Raw genomic sequence first — 23,794 nt, forward strand, 5'->3', positions numbered from 1 at the left:
GACTCATTGGTTATTTATGAGTGTGTTATTTAATTTCCACATATTTGTGAATATCCATGCTTTGTGACTGATTTCAAATTCCATTCCATTGTGGCTGGAGAGCATACTTGGTATTATTAAATCTTTCAAAATTTGAGACTTGATTCATAGTCTATGCTGGAGAATTGTCTTGTGTGCCTTAAAATAATTAAAAAAAATCCTGGTGGTGTGTCTAACATGCTTCTTAGGTCTAGTTGGTTTATAGTGTTGTCTAAACTTCTGTTTTGTTGTTGACCATTTGCCTACTTGTTCTATCCATTATTGAAAGTGAGATACTTACGTCTCCAAGCATTATCATGTATATTTTCCTTTCAATTTTGTTAGTTTTTGCTGCATGTATTTTGTGGTTCTGTTGTTAGGTGCCTGTATAAGTCTTATATTTTCCTGATGGAATGACCCTTATAACATTATAAAATGTTCTCATTAATTTCTAGCGACATTCGTTTCAAAGTTGATCTTTTATTAGTATAGATACTCCAGTTTTCTTATGTTTACTGTTTGCATGATATATCATAGATACATCATGCATATTTAAGATAGATGTGACCTAATTAATAATTCATATATATCTAAATAATTCACATATACATACATGAATTATTTAATTATGATCAATGAAGGCATGTCAAATCAGTGGAGACATCATATACTAAATAATGTTGGGATACTGCATAATTTTTTTTAAAAATTCAAATTATGATTCTTATACTATACGTAATTTTTTTGTAAAAAAATTTACAAAATAAATTCTAAGTCAACAAAGGCACTAAATATTAAAAAATGTAAACATATATAGAATTTGGGGGTGAAAAGATTTTTCTGTGGAAAAACTGTCAGAAACTTAAATGTGAAAAAATGGAATATCAAAATGACCACATAAAAATGTAAAACTTGCACATTAAAAAACAAAAACAAAACTCACAGGCAAATTGAGAAAAATATTTACCACTTATTTAACAGATATTGCACAGAGAACATGAACAGTTAATACACAGAATACAAATGGCCTTATGAAGAGATACGAAAGACTTTATATTGCTAATATAGAAATGTAAACTAAAATAAGAATCTATTTCTTTGTATATCAAATTGACAAAGATTAAAAAATATTTTCATGCCCAGGGTTGCTAAAGAGACACGGAAAAGGAAGTAGTTTAATGCTCTGCTGTTGGGGTAGAAAACAATACAATCCAACTGGTCTTAAAATTCAAACATACCTATTTCATGCCTAGGTATTTATTTTAATGAAAAAAAATCATAAGTGTATGAAAAGATCTAACTACAAACATATCATTGCTTAAATAGCCTCAAACTGAAAAATATCTAAATGCTCAATAATTGGGCACTAAATAATTTTGCATCTGTATAGTGGAATGAGAAAGTCCTTAAAAATGCTGTGAAAGATTCTTTAATGACATGGAAAAAATTATCATGATATATAATAAATGAAAGAGGTTACAAAGTGGTATGTACAGTATAACTCCATTCTTAATAATATATAATATGTATATGCAAAGAAAAATGACCCAAAGGTTAACAGTTATCTCTGAGCATTCAACATCATGGTGGGGGGGGGGGTGGTGGTGGTGGTGGTTTATTTTGTGCTTCCCCAATTCCTCCTCCTCAATGCCCCATCCCCCAATTTTCTAGAATATGTATGTCTTATTTTTTAGTAAGAAAAAGGAAGAATAATTTAAAAATTCATCAAGATGGTACTTTTGCCTATTAATTTGGCAAAGATTACTTCAAAAGACAATACACAGTATTGGTAAGATTTTGGGGTGAGCATGCACAAAATGTATGCTGCTGTGGTAGTATAAATTGCTACTAATGGCATCGTTGTAAACTTGGCAACACAAATCAAAATCCTTAAAAACAGAGGAAGTAATTTCACTTCTAGGGATTAAGGAAGTCATAGGGATTAATGCAAAAGATGCATATAGAAACTCAAATGTCCATTTTTAAGTACATAGATAAGTTACATCTTACGTAGACATGAGACAATACTATGTATTAAGCATCACAACGCAGGGTACTTATGACATAGGTCAGTATATTAAGGGCAGAACAGTAAATATTATGTCCCAAATAATATTTTACATGAAGATGTATTGTCTAAGTTTCCTAGAGCTACCATAACAAATTATCACAAACAGAGTGGCTGAGAACAACAGAAATTTATTCTCCCACAATTCAGGCCAGAAGTCCAAAATCAAGGTGTTGGCCAGCTTGCTTCCTTCTGGAGGCTCTGAAGGAGAATCTGCTGCTCTCCTAGCTTCTGGCATTGCTGACAATCCTGGGGTGTTCCTTGGCTTGCATCTGTATTACTCCAATCTCTGCTGCCTGGCCCTTGACTTTCTTCCCTTTGTCCTCTCTTGTTATCAGGAACCAGTCATTGGACTTGGGGCCCACCCCGACTAGTATAATGGCATCATAACTAATTACACACGCTAGGACCCTATTTCCGAATAAGGTCACATACTGAGGTTTTGGGTTGAATAAATTTTTGTACGACACGATTCAACCCACTACATGTAGATAACACACATATAAAAACACTGGATGTCTGTATGAACAGTATTTATCTCAGTGTGGGTTTATGATGATTTCAGTATTTTTTCTTTGTGCTTTTCTGCATTTTAAAATAAATAGCTTATGTGCTGGAGTTGTATTTATGGAGAGACTAAGTTCTAAATTTGTTGCAGAAGATGAACATTTACCTGTAGTCAAAAAATCACTCTCTCTCCTATAGCTCACAAACTACAGAATACATTGTTTTGTACATAGTGTATCTTCTTTCAAAAACATCTAACATAGCCAGTTCTTCCTCTAGCACTGGTACAGATAGATTACTGTTCCTCTGGGTGAGCACTAGACAAAGTATTTGGCTTGTGTTTACATGCTATATTGTACAAAAACAAAGTTTTCCTAAGCATGAAAGTATAGTTGAATGGGTTCTAAGTTAAATGAGTGCATGATGAGACTCTACTGTTCTACCTTTCTAATTAGGGTAATACTAAATTTCTTTCATGTTTACAAAAACACTGAAAACAATAGTGATGAATTAGGAAAGACTCTTGAGACCAAGGGGAGAAATAATCACATATCCAAAACATACTCCTTTATGAGGTTATGTACATCTTTCTGGACAATTTTAAAGGTCAGGAGAAGAAAACTTAAGGAAATAATGATATTGTGGATATAGTTATGGCCAACTTCTGTCTTTTAAAAATTCTTCCGAGGTATACTTTCCTTTTAGAGATTTAGGACTATGGTTGCTTTCACAAATGAATTAAGATAAATTACAGACAAAAGTCAGTTAGAAAAAGGAGTATTGTCATGTACAGAGGCTGACATCATGGGTAGTCAAAGAATATGTTTAATAAAAAATAATTAAACTTCCATTTGCTCTATAGAACATCATAGAAAGTAATTTAATAAATTACAAATGACTTTTTAAGACGTTTGCTCAACTACAGAAAGCAAATTCAGACTACACAAAACACAACTGGTAAATATTGCAAATGTCCAAAAGAAAAATTGGACTAAGACTTGAATCATGAAACCTGAAACAAGGGCTATAAATACAAGGCAATAACAGCTATAATTCTTTTAGTAACTACCAACACATACTTGGATATCCTTTCAACTGCAACTTTAGTATTATGTAATTCTACTGATTTTTTTTTTCCTTATAACCCTTAACTTTACACAACCATATTTGCATTTTTTTAAGCTGACAGCTGGACAACTTTTCCCCAATCAATACTAAATAGAAGTGTCTTGAAACCCAAGAGAAAGTTTAAAGTTAGTATTAGCCTTAATGCTTTGACAACTGCAATTGCCTTATTACATAGAAAGAGAATCACTAAGATGTTAACCAAATTCATTTGATCATACTTAGGAAAATACTTTATCTCATAAATTTGATATAAATTAGATTTTTAGTGACAAGATCTAGGGCTTTTTTTTCCCTTTTTTTTTTTAATTGGGGGAAAGAAAGGAATAAAGATTATGTGGGTAGAACTAGAGGGAGAGAGGGAAATATGGATGGTGTTGAAATACCCCACCTGCAAACTAAGTTAACTGTGTTTGAAAAACTTTGGCTATCTCATAGGTGTATTCTAGTTAAACAAAAGTGCAATACTGCAAAGGGAAGATACTAAATATGTAATATATCATTTTCATGATGAAGAATTACTACCCACTTCTCCTGGATGGGCATTATAGTGACTATTGCTAAGACATTGCATAAAGAACTATCAATTCAAAGTACTATTTTGGGAAAAATACAAAAAAGTCAATACAATCTCGATGGAACTTACATGATTTTGTAAATACATGTAACACTGTCTCTATAATAAGGGATTAGTTATCCTACATACAGAAACATAATTTACTGGTAAAGAACTGGAAAAGTCCAATAGAATTTGATGGATTTATGACAAAACAGAGTGCTATCAAAACGCACTGAAAGTTATTTTTTTTTTTCCTGTGGGAGAGAAGTGGGGTACTTTTCCCCCCTAAATTTACTCCCTCGCAAACTTTATCACTGACTTATTCAAGTACCAGAAAAATGCTAACATCTTTCTCTCCTTAGGGTGTAAATGATATTTTATGTCCAATTCAGTCCTAATTGTTTTAAATGTACATGAAAGTGATTGCGGATCTCTACATCTTGTCGGAATTAATAGCAGCTTTAGCAGGAGAAACTGTATCACAAATCAAATATCGGACAAATTTTACATGAGAAAGGGTTCTAAGAAATTGATCAGAAGCCTTGGGCTCCATTTTTGTGGTTTACGGGTATAGCTTGTATATATTTTTTGAGATTATTCAAAGTGCATATTCAAAATGGGCCAACTCAGTATATTTAATATAAACTGACAACCCAACACTGATTCTGGGCAACATTTAGTCTGCTTATACCTAGAAACTCAAAAAAGAAATGAATTTAGACTATTCTGCATATTACTTTATCATTAGGATCTGTTAATCTTGGAATATTTCCATGACATAAAACACAAATAGAAATCTACACAAATAAAGCAAACAAACGGTTTCTTTTACATGAAGTATGCTGTGTGGAAGGTTCTTCTCAGTGGTATATCATGAGTTTGCCTTTTCTGAACCCTGGAAACAGACATTACTCATTGGAGACATAATGATTTCTTATAGGAGGCCAAACTTTGAATAAGTAAAACTAAGTATGTCTAGAGGGTGCCAAAGTCACATGACACAAGATTCTTTTATGACTTAATTTTACTGATATCAGAGTTAAGCTCAGCAAAAAGCAAGTCCTATTTCTTGCCAGATTAACATGATATATAGGATGTGTTTAAAAAACCCCTGAAAACAAGTATAGAATTAGAAACGAATGTAAACTTCCTAAACTAACTCAGCTGAGGTAACAGGTAGCCAGTTAAATTGGCTGATTGGGAAACTTATTTCTTCTTTAAAACACACTTGTACCTGAATTGGAAACGTCAGCAGTGCATCACAACACTAGAGCATTTTCATGTAATTAAAGCAATGGATGGTGATGTAGATTCTACAGCTTTCATGACATTCATTAGCTGCCCAAATTATTGCTGAGTTTTGATCTGTAAATTATAGGTGTCAAGGAGGCTGTAAAACTATATTCAAATTAAATCAGTAATATGCATAAAGTATTCTGTGTTCACTGCAAATATATTAAATATACAACTCTTATTGAGCATAATTTTCATAAAATTAACCCCCAACAAAATTATAATGCCTTTTTGTTGTAATTTTACACCTTTATGTATTTGATAGTACATACGAGTTCAGAAAGTTATGGATCTTAAGAAATATTACATGCAAAACGTCTCTGAAAGCAGTTTGCACTTCTAAACAAATAACTGAAATGTTCGGTCAGTAAGTTATTGATGCACTCAACACTGGGGTATTTACAATTCATAATTAAAGAAAAAAAATCCAAAATCAGTTCATAATTTAAGTGCAGTCTGGGAGTCAGTCTTCGTTACTAGAATCTGAATCCTCGGATGACGACGACGTACTGTCAGATCCAGATGAAGCATCGGCTTTCTCTGAACCCTCATCTGTGCTGTTCTCATTGAGAGGACTTGGTTCAGTTCCCCCTTTGTCTTCCTGATCTCTAACTCTGGAATCTTCCTCCTTTACTTCTAGGGACTTAGACGAGCCTAAGTCATTGTTTTTGTTTTTCTGTACGTCAAAAGTATTGGACTGGGACAAAGTTGGCATATGGAGATTAAGGCCTGGAGTGAGCAGCATCCCTGGATAGAGTATATTAGATAGCAGTAGTGGGTTAAGAGCTAATGGGTTGGCAGCTGCAGCTGTATTTAATGCAGCAGTAGAGGATGTGGAAGGAGAACTTGACACAGAGTTTTCTCCCCCATTCTCTGAATTTTGACTCTCTGTCCTTTCTTTTTTTCCTTCTAGCTCCTTCGAGTCATTTCCCTTTTTCTCTTCTGTTCCAGATTCGGTAGGCTTTGTCAGGAGTCCTCCCATGCCCAGCAGATTTGGTAAGCCAGTCATTCCTGACAGCAGCATGGGAAACATGGCGGCCATGTTTTTAGCTTCTCCTCCAGAAGAAAGGCCAGCAGGCATTCCCATCAGCCCTGCGGTTACTTGCAGGGACTGCAAGTTTTGTAGGTTTTGTTGTAAGGCCTGAAGGGTTGTGAGATCCACACCTGGAAGTAATCCGTTGGCTAACAAAGGATTGCCTGACGCGCTGGTGGCAGTTGCTGCTGCCGCCGCTGCCGCTGTGGCCTTGGCAATTCCACTTTTAGGCCGTCGCCCTCGCCTGCTGACTTCCTCTCTCACAACAGGACCAGTGAGAATACGCTCATACATACTTTCTGGAAGAAATCCCTGAAAAAAAAAAATCAGCAACAATAGCTATATTAGAATAAAATTAATAGCTATCCCAATAAGATCGGTAATTATTCATGAACTTTAGTCTGTATTGATAGAACATAACCAATTATGGAAAAAATAGCCAGTTTCATATTATAAGTAGTGGTTTGAAATAGTTCTTCCACTTCTCATTTTTTCGTAGGGTAAGAGAGCAGAAAGAGGTCTCTAGCTTTCTTCCATACTGTGAGGCATACATTTGTAGAAGAGTTCTAGCAAACAGAAGGTCCAAAGGCATTTTTTCATGAGGGTTACTTCCACACCCTTACATGTTTCACATCACTAATTACTCTAAAAGACTACAGAAGTGCCCATCTTCCAAGCTAGAAGAACAATAATAGACAAAGTAAAAGGTTAAGATTACAATGATATTCTTCATGTGAATCTTTGTCACTTTGGGAATAATGGGAATAAGGGAGATAAAGCCATGCTGAAAACATTCAAATGATTCTCCCACGACTTTCTGTGCTCAGAACTCCTAGAAGTGATGGGAATTTAGAACCTTTAGATCAGCACTGTCCAACAGAAATATAATGCAAATTATATACATAATTTAAAATTTTCTAGTAGCTGCATGAAGAAAAGGTAAAATAGGATGCCTGGGTGGCTCCATGATTGAGTGTCTGCCTTCAGCTCAGGGCATGATCCTGGAGTCCTGGGATCGAGTCCTACATCATGCTCCTAGAAGAGCCTGCCTCTCCCCCTGCCTATGTCTCCACTTCTATCTCTGTGTCTCTCATGAATAAATACATAAAATCTTTAAAAAAAAAAAAAGTAAAATAGAAACAGGTGATATTAATTTTAGTAATATAGTCTATTTAACACAATTTTTTTTTATTATTTAACCAAAACATTACCATTTCAATATGTAATCTATGAAAATAAATATATTTTCTATTTTTTCCAAATTTTGTCTTCAAAATCCTAAACCAGGGTGGGGGGATGAGCAAAATGAGTGAAAGAGAGTGGGAGACACAGGCTCCAGTTATGGGGGGACGGGCAGTGAAGGGCCGAGGGAGAGGGAGAATCCTAAGCATACTCTTCACCCAGCGCAGAGCCGAAAGTGGGACTTGGCCTCATGACCCTGGAATCATGACCTGACCCAAAATCAAGAGTCTGACGCTTAACTGACTGAGCTGCCCAGGTTCCCCAAGTCACAGGAATAAAAAGCACAGCATAAGGAAGATAGTCAGTGATGGTGTAGTAGTGCTGTATGGTGACAGGTGGTAGCTACACTTGTGGTGAACATAACATAATATATAAACTTGTCAAATCACTATATTGTACACCTGAAACTAGTGTCACATGGTATGTTAACCATATTAAAAAAAATCCTGAACCAGTGTTTTATACTTATTATATAATATGTATATGCCTTAATTCAGGCAGCCACATTTTAAGTGCTCAACAGCTACATACGTGGAGTGGCTACTATTTGTGACAGTGCAGTTCTAGACAGCAGTTTCAATGCCTCTCTTTTTTTATTTTTTAAAATAGGCTCCATGCCCAGGGTGGGGCTTGAACTCACAACCCTGAGGTTAAGAGCTGCATAGTCTACCAACTGAGCCAGCCAGACCCCACCTAGACAGCAGTTTCAAAGACCTTCATGATACTATTCTTATTTTTTTACTTTTAAAAAAAGTTTTTATTTATTTGCAAGAGAGGGAGCATGCAGGGGGAATGGCAGAGGGAGAGGGAGAAGCAGGCTCCCTACTGAGCACAGAACCCCACATGGGGCTTGATCCCAGGACCCTGAGATCATGACCTGAGCCAAAAGTAGACACTTAATCAACTGAGCCACCTAGGTGCTCCTTTCATGGTGCTATTTTTATTTCTAAATTTTTAAAATATATTTTTATTTTATTTATTTATTTTACATGGTACGATTTTTAAATCTCGTTTTGAACTGATCAACTTATTTGTTTTCTTTTAAAAAGCACTAGGGGGATCCCTGGGTGGTGCAGCGGTTTGGCGCCTGCCTTTGGCCCAGGGCGCGATCCTGGAGACCCGGGATCAAATCCCACATCGGGCTCCCGGTGCATGGAGCCTGCTTCAGCCTCTGCCTGTGTCTCTGCCTCTCTCTCTCTCTGTGTGACTATCATAAATAAATAAAAATTAAAAAAAAAAAAAAAAAAAAGCACTAGGGCTCACTGCAGAAAACAAGACAATGAAAAAAATACAAAGAAAAAAAATCATCCATAATTTCACCACTCAGAGAAACCATTGCTAACATTTTAGGAAGTATATTTCATTTTTCCCTTGTGCATATATACAGATTCTATAATTCTTCCCACTTTTCATTTCTAAAATAAATAGAATCACAATGAACATAGTTTATAGCCTGCTCTCTTCATTTGGACACTTATAGAAATAATAGCTGTTCTTTATTTAGCATTTACCACATAGTTAGGCTTTGCTTTTCCAAGAGCTTAATTACTACCCCGTTTAACATATTGTGACCTTTTTCTCCCTTGTCATTAGATGTTCTTCTGATATAATTTATGCACAGTGGCACAGTTTTTCAGTTAACTAGACAGGCACTTTAATCAGCTAAGCTATGGCACCGGCAGTGGCACAGCTTTCCAATATATGAATGGGCTATTCATATATTCCCAATTTTTTACTACTATACTATGATTGATGAATATCCTTATATATTTCTTTCCCCACATCTTTGGTTATTCTTTATGGCCTTGGTCAAATAGTTATTTTAGAGATTAAAATAGAAACAGATCAGTACATATTGATTCTGCAATCTAATTCAACAAGCATCTGAGTAATTTGCAATGTGTACTGCAAAATAAAAACTGTGAACTCAACACTGGCACATGTTTACACATTATTCTGTTAATTCTTAAAATTTCATCTCTGATATAATTAAATGGCAGCTAATTTTCCTTTTTGAGTACAGTTGACACATAACATTATATTAAATTTCAGGTGTACAACTTGGTGATTTGACAGGTTTAGACATTATGCTGCGCTCACCACAGTGTGGCTGCCATCTGTCCCAGTACATTGTTGTTCAGTATCACTGACTGTATTCCTTATGCTGGGCCTTTTATTCCCGTGATTTATTCATCCATAACTGGAAGCCCGTACCTCCATTTCCCCTTCATCCATTTTGCCCATCTCCCCACCTACCACCACTCTGGCAACCATCAGTTTGTTCTCTGCATTTATAGATCTGAGTCTGCTTTTTGTTTTGTTTTTGTTTTTAGACTCCACTTACGGGTGGAATCATATGGTATTTGTCTTTCTCAGTCTGACTAAATGGCATCTAATTTTTAAGATGATGTGTGAGTTAGTATTTACGAAATACTCACGGACTGCTTAACAACATCTCCCCATTCAGGAGCTACTCCATATTCTGAATTTTCTTTCAGGAATCTACATAAATCTTTCAAAGGAGGAGCAAATGCACCTCCAACCTGCAAATAAAAAAGATTGTTAGACACTTAAAAACACTATTAAATATGAAGATATTTCTTGCTTTTATTCTGGGCTATACAGAGTTTATTTCCTTAAAACACAGGTGTTTCTTAAATCATCTTTGACAATCTCTACTATATTAAAAAGGACTACCATAAGCCAAAAGTGCTGCTAATATCCTATATAGATACATGGTAATGTAAATTTTAAATGCTTTAAGTAAAGTGACTGGAATAGTAAAATGAATAACTACCATTCACTTGCTCTTCTAGATAAGCAATATATCCTAGTTAAGGGCATATACCCTCTGGAGTCAAACTTACCAGCTATGTGAACTGGGATAAACCAGGAAATCTCTCTGAACCTCAGTTTTCTGATCTGTAAAATGGCGATTAGAATAACACTTCCCTCACAGGGTTTTATGAGGATAAAATGAAACAATTTAAGTGCCTTAGGATAGCATCTGGCACATAACAAATAATAAATTCTTCTTCTGATTATATGCCAAGTATCATGCTAAGGACTTTAAGTATGTAAATTTATTTTAGTTCTCACTATATCCTTGAGATAGTATTATTTCTGTTTTTCAAATGAAGGAATTAAGCCTCAGAGAACTTATATAAGTCACCTATGCCAGCTAGTAGGCGTTAGGGGCAGCTTTCAAACTCCGGTCTCACAAACTCATGTTCTTATCTATTATATAAATTAAAATCCTGAAGTATAAAAATATAAACATCTTTGGAATGTGAACAGTGATATAACCAACTAATCACATTATGAAAAGATTTAAAAACTACATATACTAATCAGTAGGAAATTAAAATATTTTAAAACTTAAATGATTCGGATCTACCAATTCAATGTTCCTTTAGAGTTTAAAGGTACTTTGTAATTCCTCTTTCCAGACCTCTCTGAGTATATACTATTTCTTGATAGGATATAGACAGGATTTTAATATGGTCATTTATAATACCTACAAGTATTCTTTTTTAGTATTTTCTATAGTCTTAGTCTCTGTGGTTTCTGTTGCCTTCTCCTTTTTGTTATCCCTTTCATTAAGTTCCAATTTAAACGGAGGCCCTGTGGGTGGTTTATGGGGGATTCAGCAGGTAGATTCTTTTCAATCCTTAAGCCTATATGCTAGAGACTCAGAACAATAGATAACTACAAATTAAGGGAAATGAACAGGCCCCTTGTCCGGTTACCACAGTTAAAGATAAAATTAGGAGTGTTTAATATCTAACAGGTAAAGATAAAAAACTGTTTCATTTCCTTAAAATTGGCTAAGACTAATTTATTCATATCTGCTAATGCTAACTTTTGTTATATGAAGAAGTGCAAATATTTGTAATCATCTATGTAAGCACAAAATTAGGTAAAATGCTACTAAAACATCATCTTGTTTTTTTCCCTAATCTCCCTATGACATCATTTTAAAGCATTAACAAAAGCTGAATAAGCTCTCTCCATAAAACTGGGGACAAATTAGTATTAATTTTAATGAATTGGTGCACATAACAATTTTAAAACAATTGTAAAGGTAATTTAATTTCTGAGTGAAGAAACTCAATGAGAAATCTTCTGTTCTTATTCTGAGGCCATCTTTTTTATTTTGTTACATGCTTATCCACATAAAAAAACATAATAAAAACATCAGCTCTATAAGCCTACAAAAGTGCCACAGGTGTTCTATCGTTTACTTTTGAGGTGAAGGAGACATCTATTAATCCATAAACAAAAATAATTTGGGGAAACAAAATGTTGAACATTTGGTTTAGAAATAGAATTTGCAAAAACTGACTCTTAGCATTCATCAGTCAAAAAAGCAGAAAGAGAAATATTACAGTGCCCTTATTCTGTTTAGGGACCTTTGTTTAAGACAGTTCATTTTCACCTGTCAGAAAATTATGTAATATGCTGATTTAAAGGAACAAGATACTTTATGGCCATCTAATAGGAAATTACAGTGATAAAAATGTAAATCTCCAATGGCTTGATGAGAATAGTACCTCTTTCATCAGTTTCTCAACCTTTGCCCCATGGACATTCTGGATGGGTCTTCTACCATATCCTGTAGAATGTTTAGCAGCATCCTAACCTCTGCCTGTTAGATGTCAACAGCAGTCTTCTCCTTGCTTGCCATCTCCCCAATACCTATCTCCTCACCTCCCAAGTTGTAGCTACCAAAAATGTCTCCAAACACTGCCAAATGTCCCTGGAAGACCAAACTGCCCCCTATTGAGAACCACTGCTTTGAAGGTAGTGTCCTTTTGTAGTGCCACACTGATTAGGCACAGGTGTGTAAAGTGACTTGTTTATTTTATTCCACAGCTTAGCCAAAGATGTGGGAACTGAAATTAGATTGCATGAAATTATAGTCCATGTCTTTTCCCACAAAGCTGCTAGTCTTAACCCATTTCCATGTCTGTTAGGAAATATTCCATAATGAAGTAGTGTTCTTAAGTTCTCCTAAATATAAAGGATTAACAATAAATATATATATACCTTTCTGGCATTTCTTCTGTTAATCAGTTGAACACGTTCTTCTCCAGTAAGACTATTAACATCGAGTTTGTTAGGATTTCTGCAACGATGCCTTTTTTGTTTGGGCCTCCCTTCATGGAGCTGCACTCTCTAAAATATATAACCAAAGAAATTGCTTTAAAATCCTTACTTGTGCAAACAGTATAAAAGAGCTGATCCAATAATTTAATTCTATAATACTAAAGATACATATATAAATTACATATAATATATTGAAGATACATATATTTTACCTTCAATATATATCTAATAAAGAATTTACCCTTTAGTTACACTTTAAAAATATTTAAGCTTTAAATATATAATATAAAATATATAATTTAAAAATATTTAAGCTTTAAATATTTTAATATTTAATATAGTTGATTCTTGAACAACATGGGGATTAGGAGTACTGCCCCTACACAGTCGAAAATCCACATTTAATTCGATTACCCTAAAACTTACTGGTAATAGCCTGTTGACCAGAAGCCTTACTGATAATATAAACAGTTGATTAACAAATATGTAGTATGCTATATTTATATTATATCCTGTATTCTTACAACAAAGTAGGCTCAAGCAAAGAAAATGTTACTAAGAAAAGCATAATGAAGAGAAAATACATTCTCAGTACTGTACTGTAAATATCAAAGTCTAAGTGAACTTACACAATTCAAACCTGTGGTATTCAAGGGTCAACAGTATAATAAAATATTAAATATGACTTTAAAAAGGATTACATAAATCTTTTCCTTATATATTTAAACAAATATTCAAGGCCATCGTATGATCAAAACACTATCATTCTGCATGCATTCTGGTTCCTGAAATGAGGTCCTTCCTTAAATGCTCTCACAGACCACTGTGTTCCTAATGTTTGAAGGAGTTGCCAATAATGCTGGAGCAGCCTCCTCTAAATCATACAGTTCCTTATTTTTTTTCCTGATAGATTTCATCGTAAATATCAGATTTTTTTCTGTGCTGATACAATCTATGTTTGTGCTAGTTGGGGCTTTTCTCTTCATCTCACTAATAGTCTTGCTTATCTCCCCTCAAGTAATCTTCACAATATTAAAAGATATTATTATTTTACAAATGGGAATCAAGGTGTGGAGGGGTTACCTTCCTCAAGATCATGCAACCAGCAAGTGGTAGTATCTGGCAATGAAACTCTTTCCATCAAACCATGCCGCTTACCTCTACAACTTAACAAAGCAGGGCTTGATGTTTGTAGCTATTTCTGACCAATGAGAACATTCAAGAGACGAATGCTCACTCTTCAGCATGGCAGACCCATCGCATCAGAGCCTGGACCTAAATTCACTTTTCTATCCAGTTACTATTTTACCCCACTCAATCTCTCACATATCCTGCAATATCAGACTGGCTGCTGTTTTATGAACATGCCTTATAGTGCTATCTTTTTTTAAAAAAACTCTTCTTGTTTAATATGATCATTAGTATTTTATTTTTTTTAATTATTATTATTATTTTTTTTATTTATGATAGGCACACAGTGAGAGAGAGAGAGAGGCAGAGACACAGGCAGATGGAGAAGCAGGCTCCATGCACCGGGAGCCTGACGTGGGATTCGATCCTGGGTCTCCAGGATCGCGCCCTGGGCCAAAGGCAGGCGCTAAATCGCTGCGCCACCCAGGGATCCCGATCATTAGTATTTTAAAGTAAACTCCCTGAGGAAAAGGACTGGAAATCTTATACCTTTACAACCCTCACTGGATCTAACACAGTACTCTGTATATTGGAGGCAATTTTTATTATTAAATGCAGAATGGAAAAATGGAAATGGCACTGTGTTGTATCATGGGGAAAATGATCATATTTTTTTCTGCTCATTTTCCTTACTCTTGGGCAGAACACATATTTACATAAGTGGGTAAAAATGTATGCTTCATCATTGCAGATTTGATAAACCACAAAAATAAAATATATCAAGATTTATAAGCCATCACCTACAGGAATAAAAGCTCCCAAATCTTCCACATAACCTGGATGCTCCTTAAGCCATTTTTCCAAATCCTTTCTCTTTGGCGCATCATCGCCTGCAAGTCTTGTCCCATCTTTGAGGTTAATAACTGGAACTGGACTTTCTGTATCAGGAATTCCTTGAGGTTGAGTATAGGACAATGCTGGATTTATCCCTGTAGAAATCTGTGAGGTGTTTAAGCCTAAAGTAACCTGTAGAAAAACACCAAATGAAAATACTATTTTCAATGCTTTATCATTTGATTTTTGGTCCAATAAAAGCAAGTTTTTTTGAAGAGGAAAAAAGTAAGTTGTTTAAAATTCTGAAAAAAAAAATAAAATTTTGCTAAATTTTTCAAATTTAAAAGTTTCATAAATCTTGGGCAGTGTTGGATTCCTCTGAGATACAATCCAAAAATATCTAATTTCAGAATTAATATTTTTATTCTATAAGATACTCACAAAGCAGCTACATATATATTTACTAGAATTGAATTTTGGACTCAAGGATCAGTAGTTTTTACTTACATGATTAGGTGGTTTATTTCTGTTAAAAAAGAGGATGTCAACACCTTCGACATTCTTCCTCCTTCCCCGCCTTTTTTTGACTATGGGCTGGTTGTCTAATCTAACTCCATTGGCACCAAGAGTTGACTGAATGGAAGTACCTAATCATATTAAAAAAATGCAAAATAGTGATCAAAATCTAAATCTTAAGCAAATCAAAAGCAGAAATTTTTCTAAATATATGAAAGTGTTAGTTCTTATTTTACATATCCTACATCAAGTAATTTTTGCGCTAAAACCACTCCTATTCCTCATTTAAGAACTTGGAGAACTATAAAGCCACTTTTTGATTTGTCTCTTCAAATTTTTTACTCTGATATTCACACACCTATCTTTCCATTTTAGAGGAAGAAACATGTCTTTCTCATATACAAGACAAATCCCTCTTTCTTTGAACCTATTGATTCCTACCTTTTCAAAAAAAGATCTTATTTATTTGAGAGAAAGAGAGACTGAGCAAGTGAACATGAGTGGGGGGAGGGTAGAGGGTGAGGGAGAAGCCGACTCCCTGCTGAGCAGGGAGCCTGACATAGGACTCAATCTCAGGACCCCGGGATCATGACCTGAATGAAGGCAGATCCTTAACCAACTGAGCCACCCAGGTGCCCCTAATTTCTACCTTTTCTGAAAGATTATTATTTTCAAGTATCTTCACTTTCTTGTGCCAAAATATCTTATTTTGCATTAGAGTCTTCTCCTCAACTTAAAAACATGGCCCATGTCAACAAAAAATAAACCTCTTTCAGCCTTTTTATAACTTTCAAAACTTTTAAAGGGTTGGTCTTTGATATACTCCTATTTTTCATGAACAACTCATTTCTCAATGTCCCATAGTCTGTTCCCATTTCCCATGCCAGCCTTTTAAAACTATTTTAAGATCATCACTAACTTTTTTTTTTTTCATCACTAACTTTTTAGTTGCCAAATTAAACTGACCTTTATCATTCCTCATTTCAGTAGACTCTCAATAAAAATGTAAGAGGTATGAATCTAATAGTTCCATGCATTCAGCCAATTTTCCCAATAAGTAAACATTTATCAAATAGCTTGTACATAGGTATGAGGTACTATGATGGTTCAAAGATGAGTTAAATGCAGTTCTTGTCCTCAAAAAGTACAAAATCTACAACTCTCTTATTAGAAGAAAATATTGGGTGCCTGGGTGGCACAGCTGGATAAGATCTGATTCTTGGTTTCAGCTAGGGTGAATATTAGGGTCTATGAGACTGGGCCCCATGTTGGACTCTGTGCTCAGTGTAGAGTCTGCTTAAGACAATCTCTCCCTCTCCCTCTGCTCCTCCCAACCACTCTCTAAAATAAATAAATCTTAAAAAAAAAGAAAATATTAAGGATGAGATATTTAAAATAGTTCACAGCTTATAGTGAGAAATGCTTTTTCAATCAAAGAGAATTTTTAGAGCAAGTCCTGTGTATCCCTGAATAAGGAGCTGCCCTTTGGCTGGTCATGTAACCTAATGGAAGCCATTTACATTCACCACACCTCAGTTTCAAAATGGCACCTTAATTCATATGGTAAGGAATAGCTACTTACAATGATTAAAAACCGTGTTTGCATATAAAAGCACAATAGGAATATGATATAACTTTATTTAAAAAACCCTTTCATTATCTACAAAATGAATTTTATTGTAAGGAGATTAACAAAATATTATAAATATGATTTGAAAATATTTTCACTATCATATATTTTAGCTATAATAAACCAACTTTCCCAAAGTATCATTTTTAAAAGTATCATTCTATTTTATAAGTTCTCATGGTTTCTTATTCATTCTAATATGAATGAAATACCTTACATCAGCCCCCTTTCCTACATAACCCTCAATCCCTGTCCCAGCTCAGTTTTCATGTTGCCTATAATCTAGATTCATTCACCTTTTCTAAGCAGGCTCTGATTTCATACAAATCTCTCTCCAGTAGGAGCTCACACAGTAGCTAGGTCAGTCTTATCACAAAACCATAGTATCGCGTCTCTGGTCCATACTATTCCCTGCTGCCCATCCTTCTCTGCCATGAAGGTCACTTTCCAGAAAGGCCATTATTTGGTCTTCCTCTTATAGATCCTATTCACTTCTACCTCTTCCAGGACTTTGCCTAAGTTTCTAGACAGTAGAGACTTTCCCCTTCTCCAGTATTTTTTAACTATACTGCATTGTGTAGCAAAACATATTATCTTGTTTTTTTTAATGACTAATATTTTAACATGTAGGTCTTTGTCTACCAAGCAACTGAAAGGCAGACAGTGTCTTTCATTTCTTTTTTACTTTCCCTTTATTGCTATTCCAATGTTATATAAGAAAGTATTTAATATAATTATCTCAGGAAACACAATTTTATACAAATATACACAAATGTGTACAATTGTATACAATTTTTATACAAATCTTGGCCAGAAGGACACTTTGCTACCATCACCTTGACCTTCCTTGACAAGAATGGAGAGACTGAGCTGTGCATGAAGGCAGAGGCATCCCTGCCCCTGAGGAAGAGAGGTCAGGGTTGGCAGCGGTACTACTATGAGGGCCTCAAACAGACCTTTGGCTATGGTGCACGCTTATTTTAGGGCTGGCAGCAGGGGGACTGCCCACTACTTTGGGCCAGCCCTCTCCTGACTGGGGCTTGGAACCCCCAGGATTGCACCATCCCAACCACTAACTTGGGGCTGGGGCCCCTTCCCTCCACATATACCTTGGGTTTGTGCATATTTTCTGCTGGGTGGGATCAGAGGGCGATTTCTTTTATGTGTACATATGCTAAATAAATGTAATTTAAAAACTGTAAAAAAAATTGTATATATAATTGTATACAAAGTGTACGTTTATTAACATACCCTATCTGACCATTCATAACCATATTCTCAGACTTATTTCTGAGTGATTTTTAGAAACATTACTGATTTTAGCTAAAAACCAAAATGGAAAATTTAACCTAATCTACTCTAAAAAGTTTGTATTGTCTTCATCTTAGATGTAATTATAACAATATTAAAAATAGCTTCTTTTTGCTGAATGCCTACTGGGTACCATACACTGAACTAGGTTTAAAAAATGTTTTCTTAAATTCACAAAAACAAAGCCACAAAACACAGAGGTATTATTAAGCCTATTTTATAAATGAGATCAGAAACATTAAGTTACTGGCCCAATGTCACAGCTGGTAAATGAGAGAATTCAATCCCAGGTTGTTTGGCAACTCTATCATCCTCTGCTCACTATTCTAGATAGTTTCTCTAATGAGCTCTTTAGTTTTGTCCTACTGTAATTTATGCTATATTACTATTCCTTCCATTAATTAAATTACATTTCAACTTGTATCTTTACTTGAAACTTTCAGATAAAATTCAGAGGGTACCCACATAGATGTAAAAAGAGCTTAGGCTTCTGGATATTAAGAATTATACTAATTTGTTTAGTATCTAATTCTAAAACCTGTGAAGTTTAGATCTTAACATAGGTTTAGCATCTAATTAAGTGCCAGGCTTCATAGTAGTCAGTCTGCATATATTATTTAATCTACCCAACAATGCTACCCAACAATGCTACCCAACAATGCATATATTATTTAATCTACCCAACAATGCTATTCTCCGACCCCAACTCTTTGTCTCACAAATAAGAAACGTAAGGCAAAAAATTGTTAACAGATTTCCTAAGATCCATGTTGGAAGAAAAATCTAGATTTCACTTTTGCAGTTATTTTTTTTTTTAAAGATTTTATTTATCCATGAGAGACACAGAAAGAGAGGCAGAGAAATAGGCAGAGAAGCAGGGAGAAGCAGGCTCCATGCAGGGAGCCCGACGTGGGACTCGATCCCGGGACTCCAGGACCATGCCCTGGGCCGAAGGCAGGTGCTAAACCGCTGAGCCACTCAGGGATCCCCTCACTTTTGCAGTTATTAAGATGGATGAGCACTGATGCTTAGATAATAACTCTATCTAGTTTTAATGCTTGAAGCTTTTAAATATTTTGTATTGCTGCAGATTGTGTTACAATTACTGCTCATACTATTAAAGATAATATTATTTATCTAAGAGTTAAAGGTAAAGGCTGTACATCCTTCAGCTGCAACAGAAATAAAACATTCAGATGATAGAAATGTCAATTCCATTTTATAGTAAAGTTATCAGAGTACAGGGATTCCTGGGTGGCTCAGTGGTTGAGCTGCTGCCTTCAGCCCAGGGAGTGAGATCCTGGAATCCCAGGATCGAGTCCCACATCAGGCTCCCTGCATGGAGCCTGCTTCTCCCTCTGCCTGTGTCTCTTATGAATAAGTAAATAAAATCTTAAAAAAAACAAGTTATCAGAGTATAAGCAGTGGTATTTTTAAAATTTTATTTACATTAACATATACTGTATTATTAGCTTCAGTAGTAGAGTTCAGTGATTCGTTGCATATAACACCCAGTGCTCATTATATCATGTGCCCTTCTTAATGCCCATCACCCAGTTACTCTCTCCCCTCTTTTTTTTTTTTTTATAAAGATTTATTTATTTGAGAGAGAGGGAGATAAAGAGAGAGAGAAAACATGTGCACGTGTGTGTGCACAGTGGGGAGGGGCAGAGGGAGAGGGAGAAACAGACGCCCCACTGAGCAGGGAGCCCTACACGAGGTTTGATCCCAGGATCCTAAGATCATGACCTGAGCTGAAGACAGATGCTTAACTAACTTCGGGACAGATGCCTCAAGCAGTGGTATTTCTAAACTCCAAGTAGGTTACTCAAAAAAGTTCATAGCTTATCTTCCCCATCTGTTCCCATTTTCTTATTAAAAAAAGAGCTCCCTAAATATATGAAAAGCACAGTTTGGGGAAGTTATACTTCAGTAACAGAAGCATGGCTGACTTATTTTGAACTGCAATCTACACATGTCTGAAAGTCCAGGAACTAGAGAATTACAACAAATGGTTAATGAATCTGTAAGAGACCAAGTAATGCTGATGATACTAATTTATAATTTAATTGTAATTTATAATTAAAAAGTCATGATAGTAGCAATTGGGAATAGTTATCAATTTAACACTTATAATAAAGCATTATTTTCCCAAATCATAGGAATTCCATACACTGTGCACAAGCACAACAGAATTTGTGAAATGTTTCCAAGTACTGCATGGCAACTGGGGGTACTAGAATATGGAAACAGAGTCTGTAGCCTTATGTAAATGGAAGGTATAATAGAAATTCAAGTCTTTAATCTGCTTTAATTGACAACTTGTACTTTTAAAGATTCAGCTGGCCATAAGTAAAATTCTCAATTTTTGGTCCTACACTTTAAAAGGGACACAGACAAATTAAAGCACATTAGCCCAAGATCAACAAAACAAAACAAACTTCGTATGGTTTCCTCAGTGCCTATAGAGCACCCAACACATAGCTCCAATTTGGTGTTTAGTAAATACTGTTGATTCAAATTATCAAAAGGTCAGAAAAGACACAGTCACAAGAGGAGAAGATATGATCACGGATTTCAGAATGTTAAGATTATCATATAGACAGGAATAGCTTGATTCTGTGATACCTTTAAAGACAGAATTTCAATCATTAAGGAAAACCAGCTGCAGGCAAAATTTGCTTCCAAATAAGAAGGAATTTTGTGATAATCAGAGCTGCCCAGTAATATAAAGGGCTGTTTAAGGTAGGAACAATCTTTTTTCCTGCAAATATTCCATGAGACTGAAGGGTTATCTTTCAGGGTTAGTCATGACAATCCCGTATCCTGTAGATCACTGGACAACACTGTCTCTAAAATCTTTCCAGAACTTCTCATTTTAACTTCCTCCACTAATCACCATTAATATGTGATTTCGGTGTTTGCCTTCACATTCACAATCTGCTTTCATATTAAAATGCTGTTGGAACTTTTACCCATATAAAACTACTTGACAGATTATTTCTACCCAAATATTTAGGACCCCAAAACAAGACTGCACCCTGCTTTAAAACATCAGATTAAAAGTCCCAGTAGGTTTTTATTAAGACCTAAAATTATATATTTATAGACATAAAAGAGACCTCAACATTAGAGGACAAATGAATTTTTAATAGAAGAATAAATAAAAGAGAATTTGGAAATGACAGCAGAAGTATTTCATGCTAAGGGAATTATCATCATCACAGTCACCTGATACTGGCATGGATTTGGGAAAATTGGCGAGGCTGGTCTCTGATGCACTCTGTAGCTCACGAAGCCGAGCGAGGTACTGCTGCTGCCCCAGAGCACCATCTTCACTGTCGAATGGTCTTTTCTGAGCAAGCCCCTGCTTCTGAAATGTCAACTTCAAACCACCTTCCTGTTAACAAACACCATTATCAAGAAAGAAACAATTAAAAAAAAAACTCATTTCAGCTATTAGGAGAAATTTTTTACTTAGAAAAAAATGAATTAAAAACCCTGAAACATTAATCAAGTTCTCTTCTTATTCAGAAATCAACTAAAGAAGAAAAAAATCAACTCATTTCTATAATGAATATTAAGTCTTCCATCTTAAAAGAAAAAAATCCAGGTACTATATACACTTTTCTGAGCAAAACAGTTTTTCATATGACTAGTACTATCAGCTTCGGACATACATTTCTAAGTACATTATTCAGATGACATTTCAGAGAACGTTACCCATGTATTAGACATGGAGTAATCAATTTAGCTTCAAAAATCATACTGAGAAATGAAATATTACTGATAACAGGGCATGCTAAATGTTTAAAAGAGAAAGTACACCAACATACCACTTAAATATTACATAAAAGAATCAAAACAATTAGAGTTTGTCAGACTGCTTAAGAAAAGCATTCTTGATCGGCAGAAGGACTATTTTCAGAAGTACAGGTAGAGAAACATATTTAATGACGATCCTTCTAGTAGAATATTCAAGTTTAATAACCTGGATTTCAAAAAGAAAACAATCCAAATACCAGAAAACAAGTATGTGAAGGAAGTAAGAGTGAGAGCAGGCAGCCACTTGCAGAAAAAGCATGCTGCACACGTAATCGCAATCGGGTCCTAGGGCAATAAAAATAAACATACGTCTTTGATTTTCACTGTAAACTCCTTTTCTCGTACATGCTTCTTCACCTTTGACATCTGTGTTGACTGATCATGTTCTTCTTTACCACCGGCACCTGGGGGAGTGGGTACACCAGGTTCGCTATATTCTGTAGCTGCACCAGGACTGTCCAGCAGTTTTGTGGTATAGAAAGAAGCTACTGTGTTGGCATCATAACTTCTTCTAGCTGAAGGCCACTTCCCTTTCAGCACTGTTTGACAAATACTGTCCAGCCGATTGATCATCACGCGGTCCTGGAAGAGCATGCCACATCAAAGTGTGATTTCAACAATCAGACCACAGACCTTTGGAGATGAAATGGCTCAGGGCCTTGATGGATATAATCCCAGTACAACATACATACATTTGGTATATATACACAGTCGCATACCCATATCATAATTCTGTAAGAATTCAAGTACGAATTTACATTGGAGTTCAAAAATATTATACGATAGACTTCTGTTATTTTTATTTTTATAATTACACAGTTAATACAGGTTCCTCGTAAAAATTCAAACAACTGAGAACTAGGTAAGAGTAGAGTTCTCCTTTTGTTAAAAAGGTTTTTTAGGGCAGCCCAAGTGGCTCAGCGGTTTAGCATCACCTTCAGCCCAGGGCATGATCCTGCAGACTTGGGATCGAGTCCCACGTTGGGCTCCCTGCATGGAGCCTGCTTCTCCCTCTGCCTGTGTCTCTGCCTCTCTCTCTCTGTTTCTCTCTGTGTCTCTCATAAGTAAAATAAAATCTTAAAAAAAAAAGTTTTTAAAAGATTTTAGAGAGCAACAGCGAGCATGTGCACTCAATGGGGGAAGGAGGTCGAGAGGGGGAAAGAATCTTAAGCAGACTCCATGCTGAGTACAGAGCCCAGGTGGGGCTCAATCTCATGACCCTGAGATCATGACCTGAGGGGAAATGAAGAGTTGGATGCTGAAGCAACTGCACCACCCATGTGCTTTGAGTAGAATTCTCCTAAAGGTTAAGTATTCTTACACTAGTCTAGCCACATACTGATAGAAGAATTATATGAATCCAACCTGAACTTTTGCCACTGAAAGCACATGTACCTAAGTGAACTTTTTTTCTAAGTCACCATTGGCTATGGTAAATTTCTTTAAGGAGACTCAGCTCAAAGCACCTACTTCATAAACAAATACTTGAATATTAACTTGTTTATGAATGTAAGCATTATCTCTTATTCTAAACATTCTAAGGTTATGTTGAGAAACATACACATTCCAGTAGACCTATTTACTTGATAGTAG

General features: G+C 35.4%; 1 protein-coding gene across 10 annotated transcripts in view; it reads right to left on the minus strand.

Moving 5' to 3' along the window:
* Window positions 1-965: 965 nt before the first annotated feature.
* CHD9 (chromodomain helicase DNA binding protein 9) overlaps window positions 966-23,794 on the minus strand; it is a 223,650-nt gene continuing 200,821 nt past the window's right edge. For 7 of the 10 annotated variants that reach the window (XM_038531048.1, XM_038531050.1, XM_038531047.1 and 4 more), the window contains 7 exons: window positions 22,511-22,783; window positions 21,608-21,776; window positions 15,427-15,566; window positions 14,890-15,111; window positions 12,895-13,023; window positions 10,284-10,388; window positions 966-6,915 (listed from right to left, as the gene is read on the minus strand). In XM_038531048.1, coding sequence (XP_038386976.1) covers window positions 6,034-6,915; window positions 10,284-10,388; window positions 12,895-13,023; window positions 14,890-15,111; window positions 15,427-15,566; window positions 21,608-21,776; window positions 22,511-22,783 — 1,920 coding nt within the window. In that variant the 3' untranslated portion in view covers window positions 966-6,033. The remainder of the gene's footprint in view (window positions 6,916-10,283; window positions 10,389-12,894; window positions 13,024-14,889; window positions 15,112-15,426; window positions 15,567-21,607; window positions 21,777-22,510; window positions 22,784-23,794) is intronic. The other 3 variants (XM_038531052.1, XM_038531051.1, XM_038531055.1) reach the window with 1 other exon arrangement.

This window comes from Canis lupus, chromosome 2 (genome assembly GCF_011100685.1).
Source record: "Canis lupus familiaris isolate Mischka breed German Shepherd chromosome 2, alternate assembly UU_Cfam_GSD_1.0, whole genome shotgun sequence".
In the NCBI taxonomy this organism is placed as follows: Eukaryota; Metazoa; Chordata; class Mammalia; order Carnivora; family Canidae; genus Canis; species Canis lupus.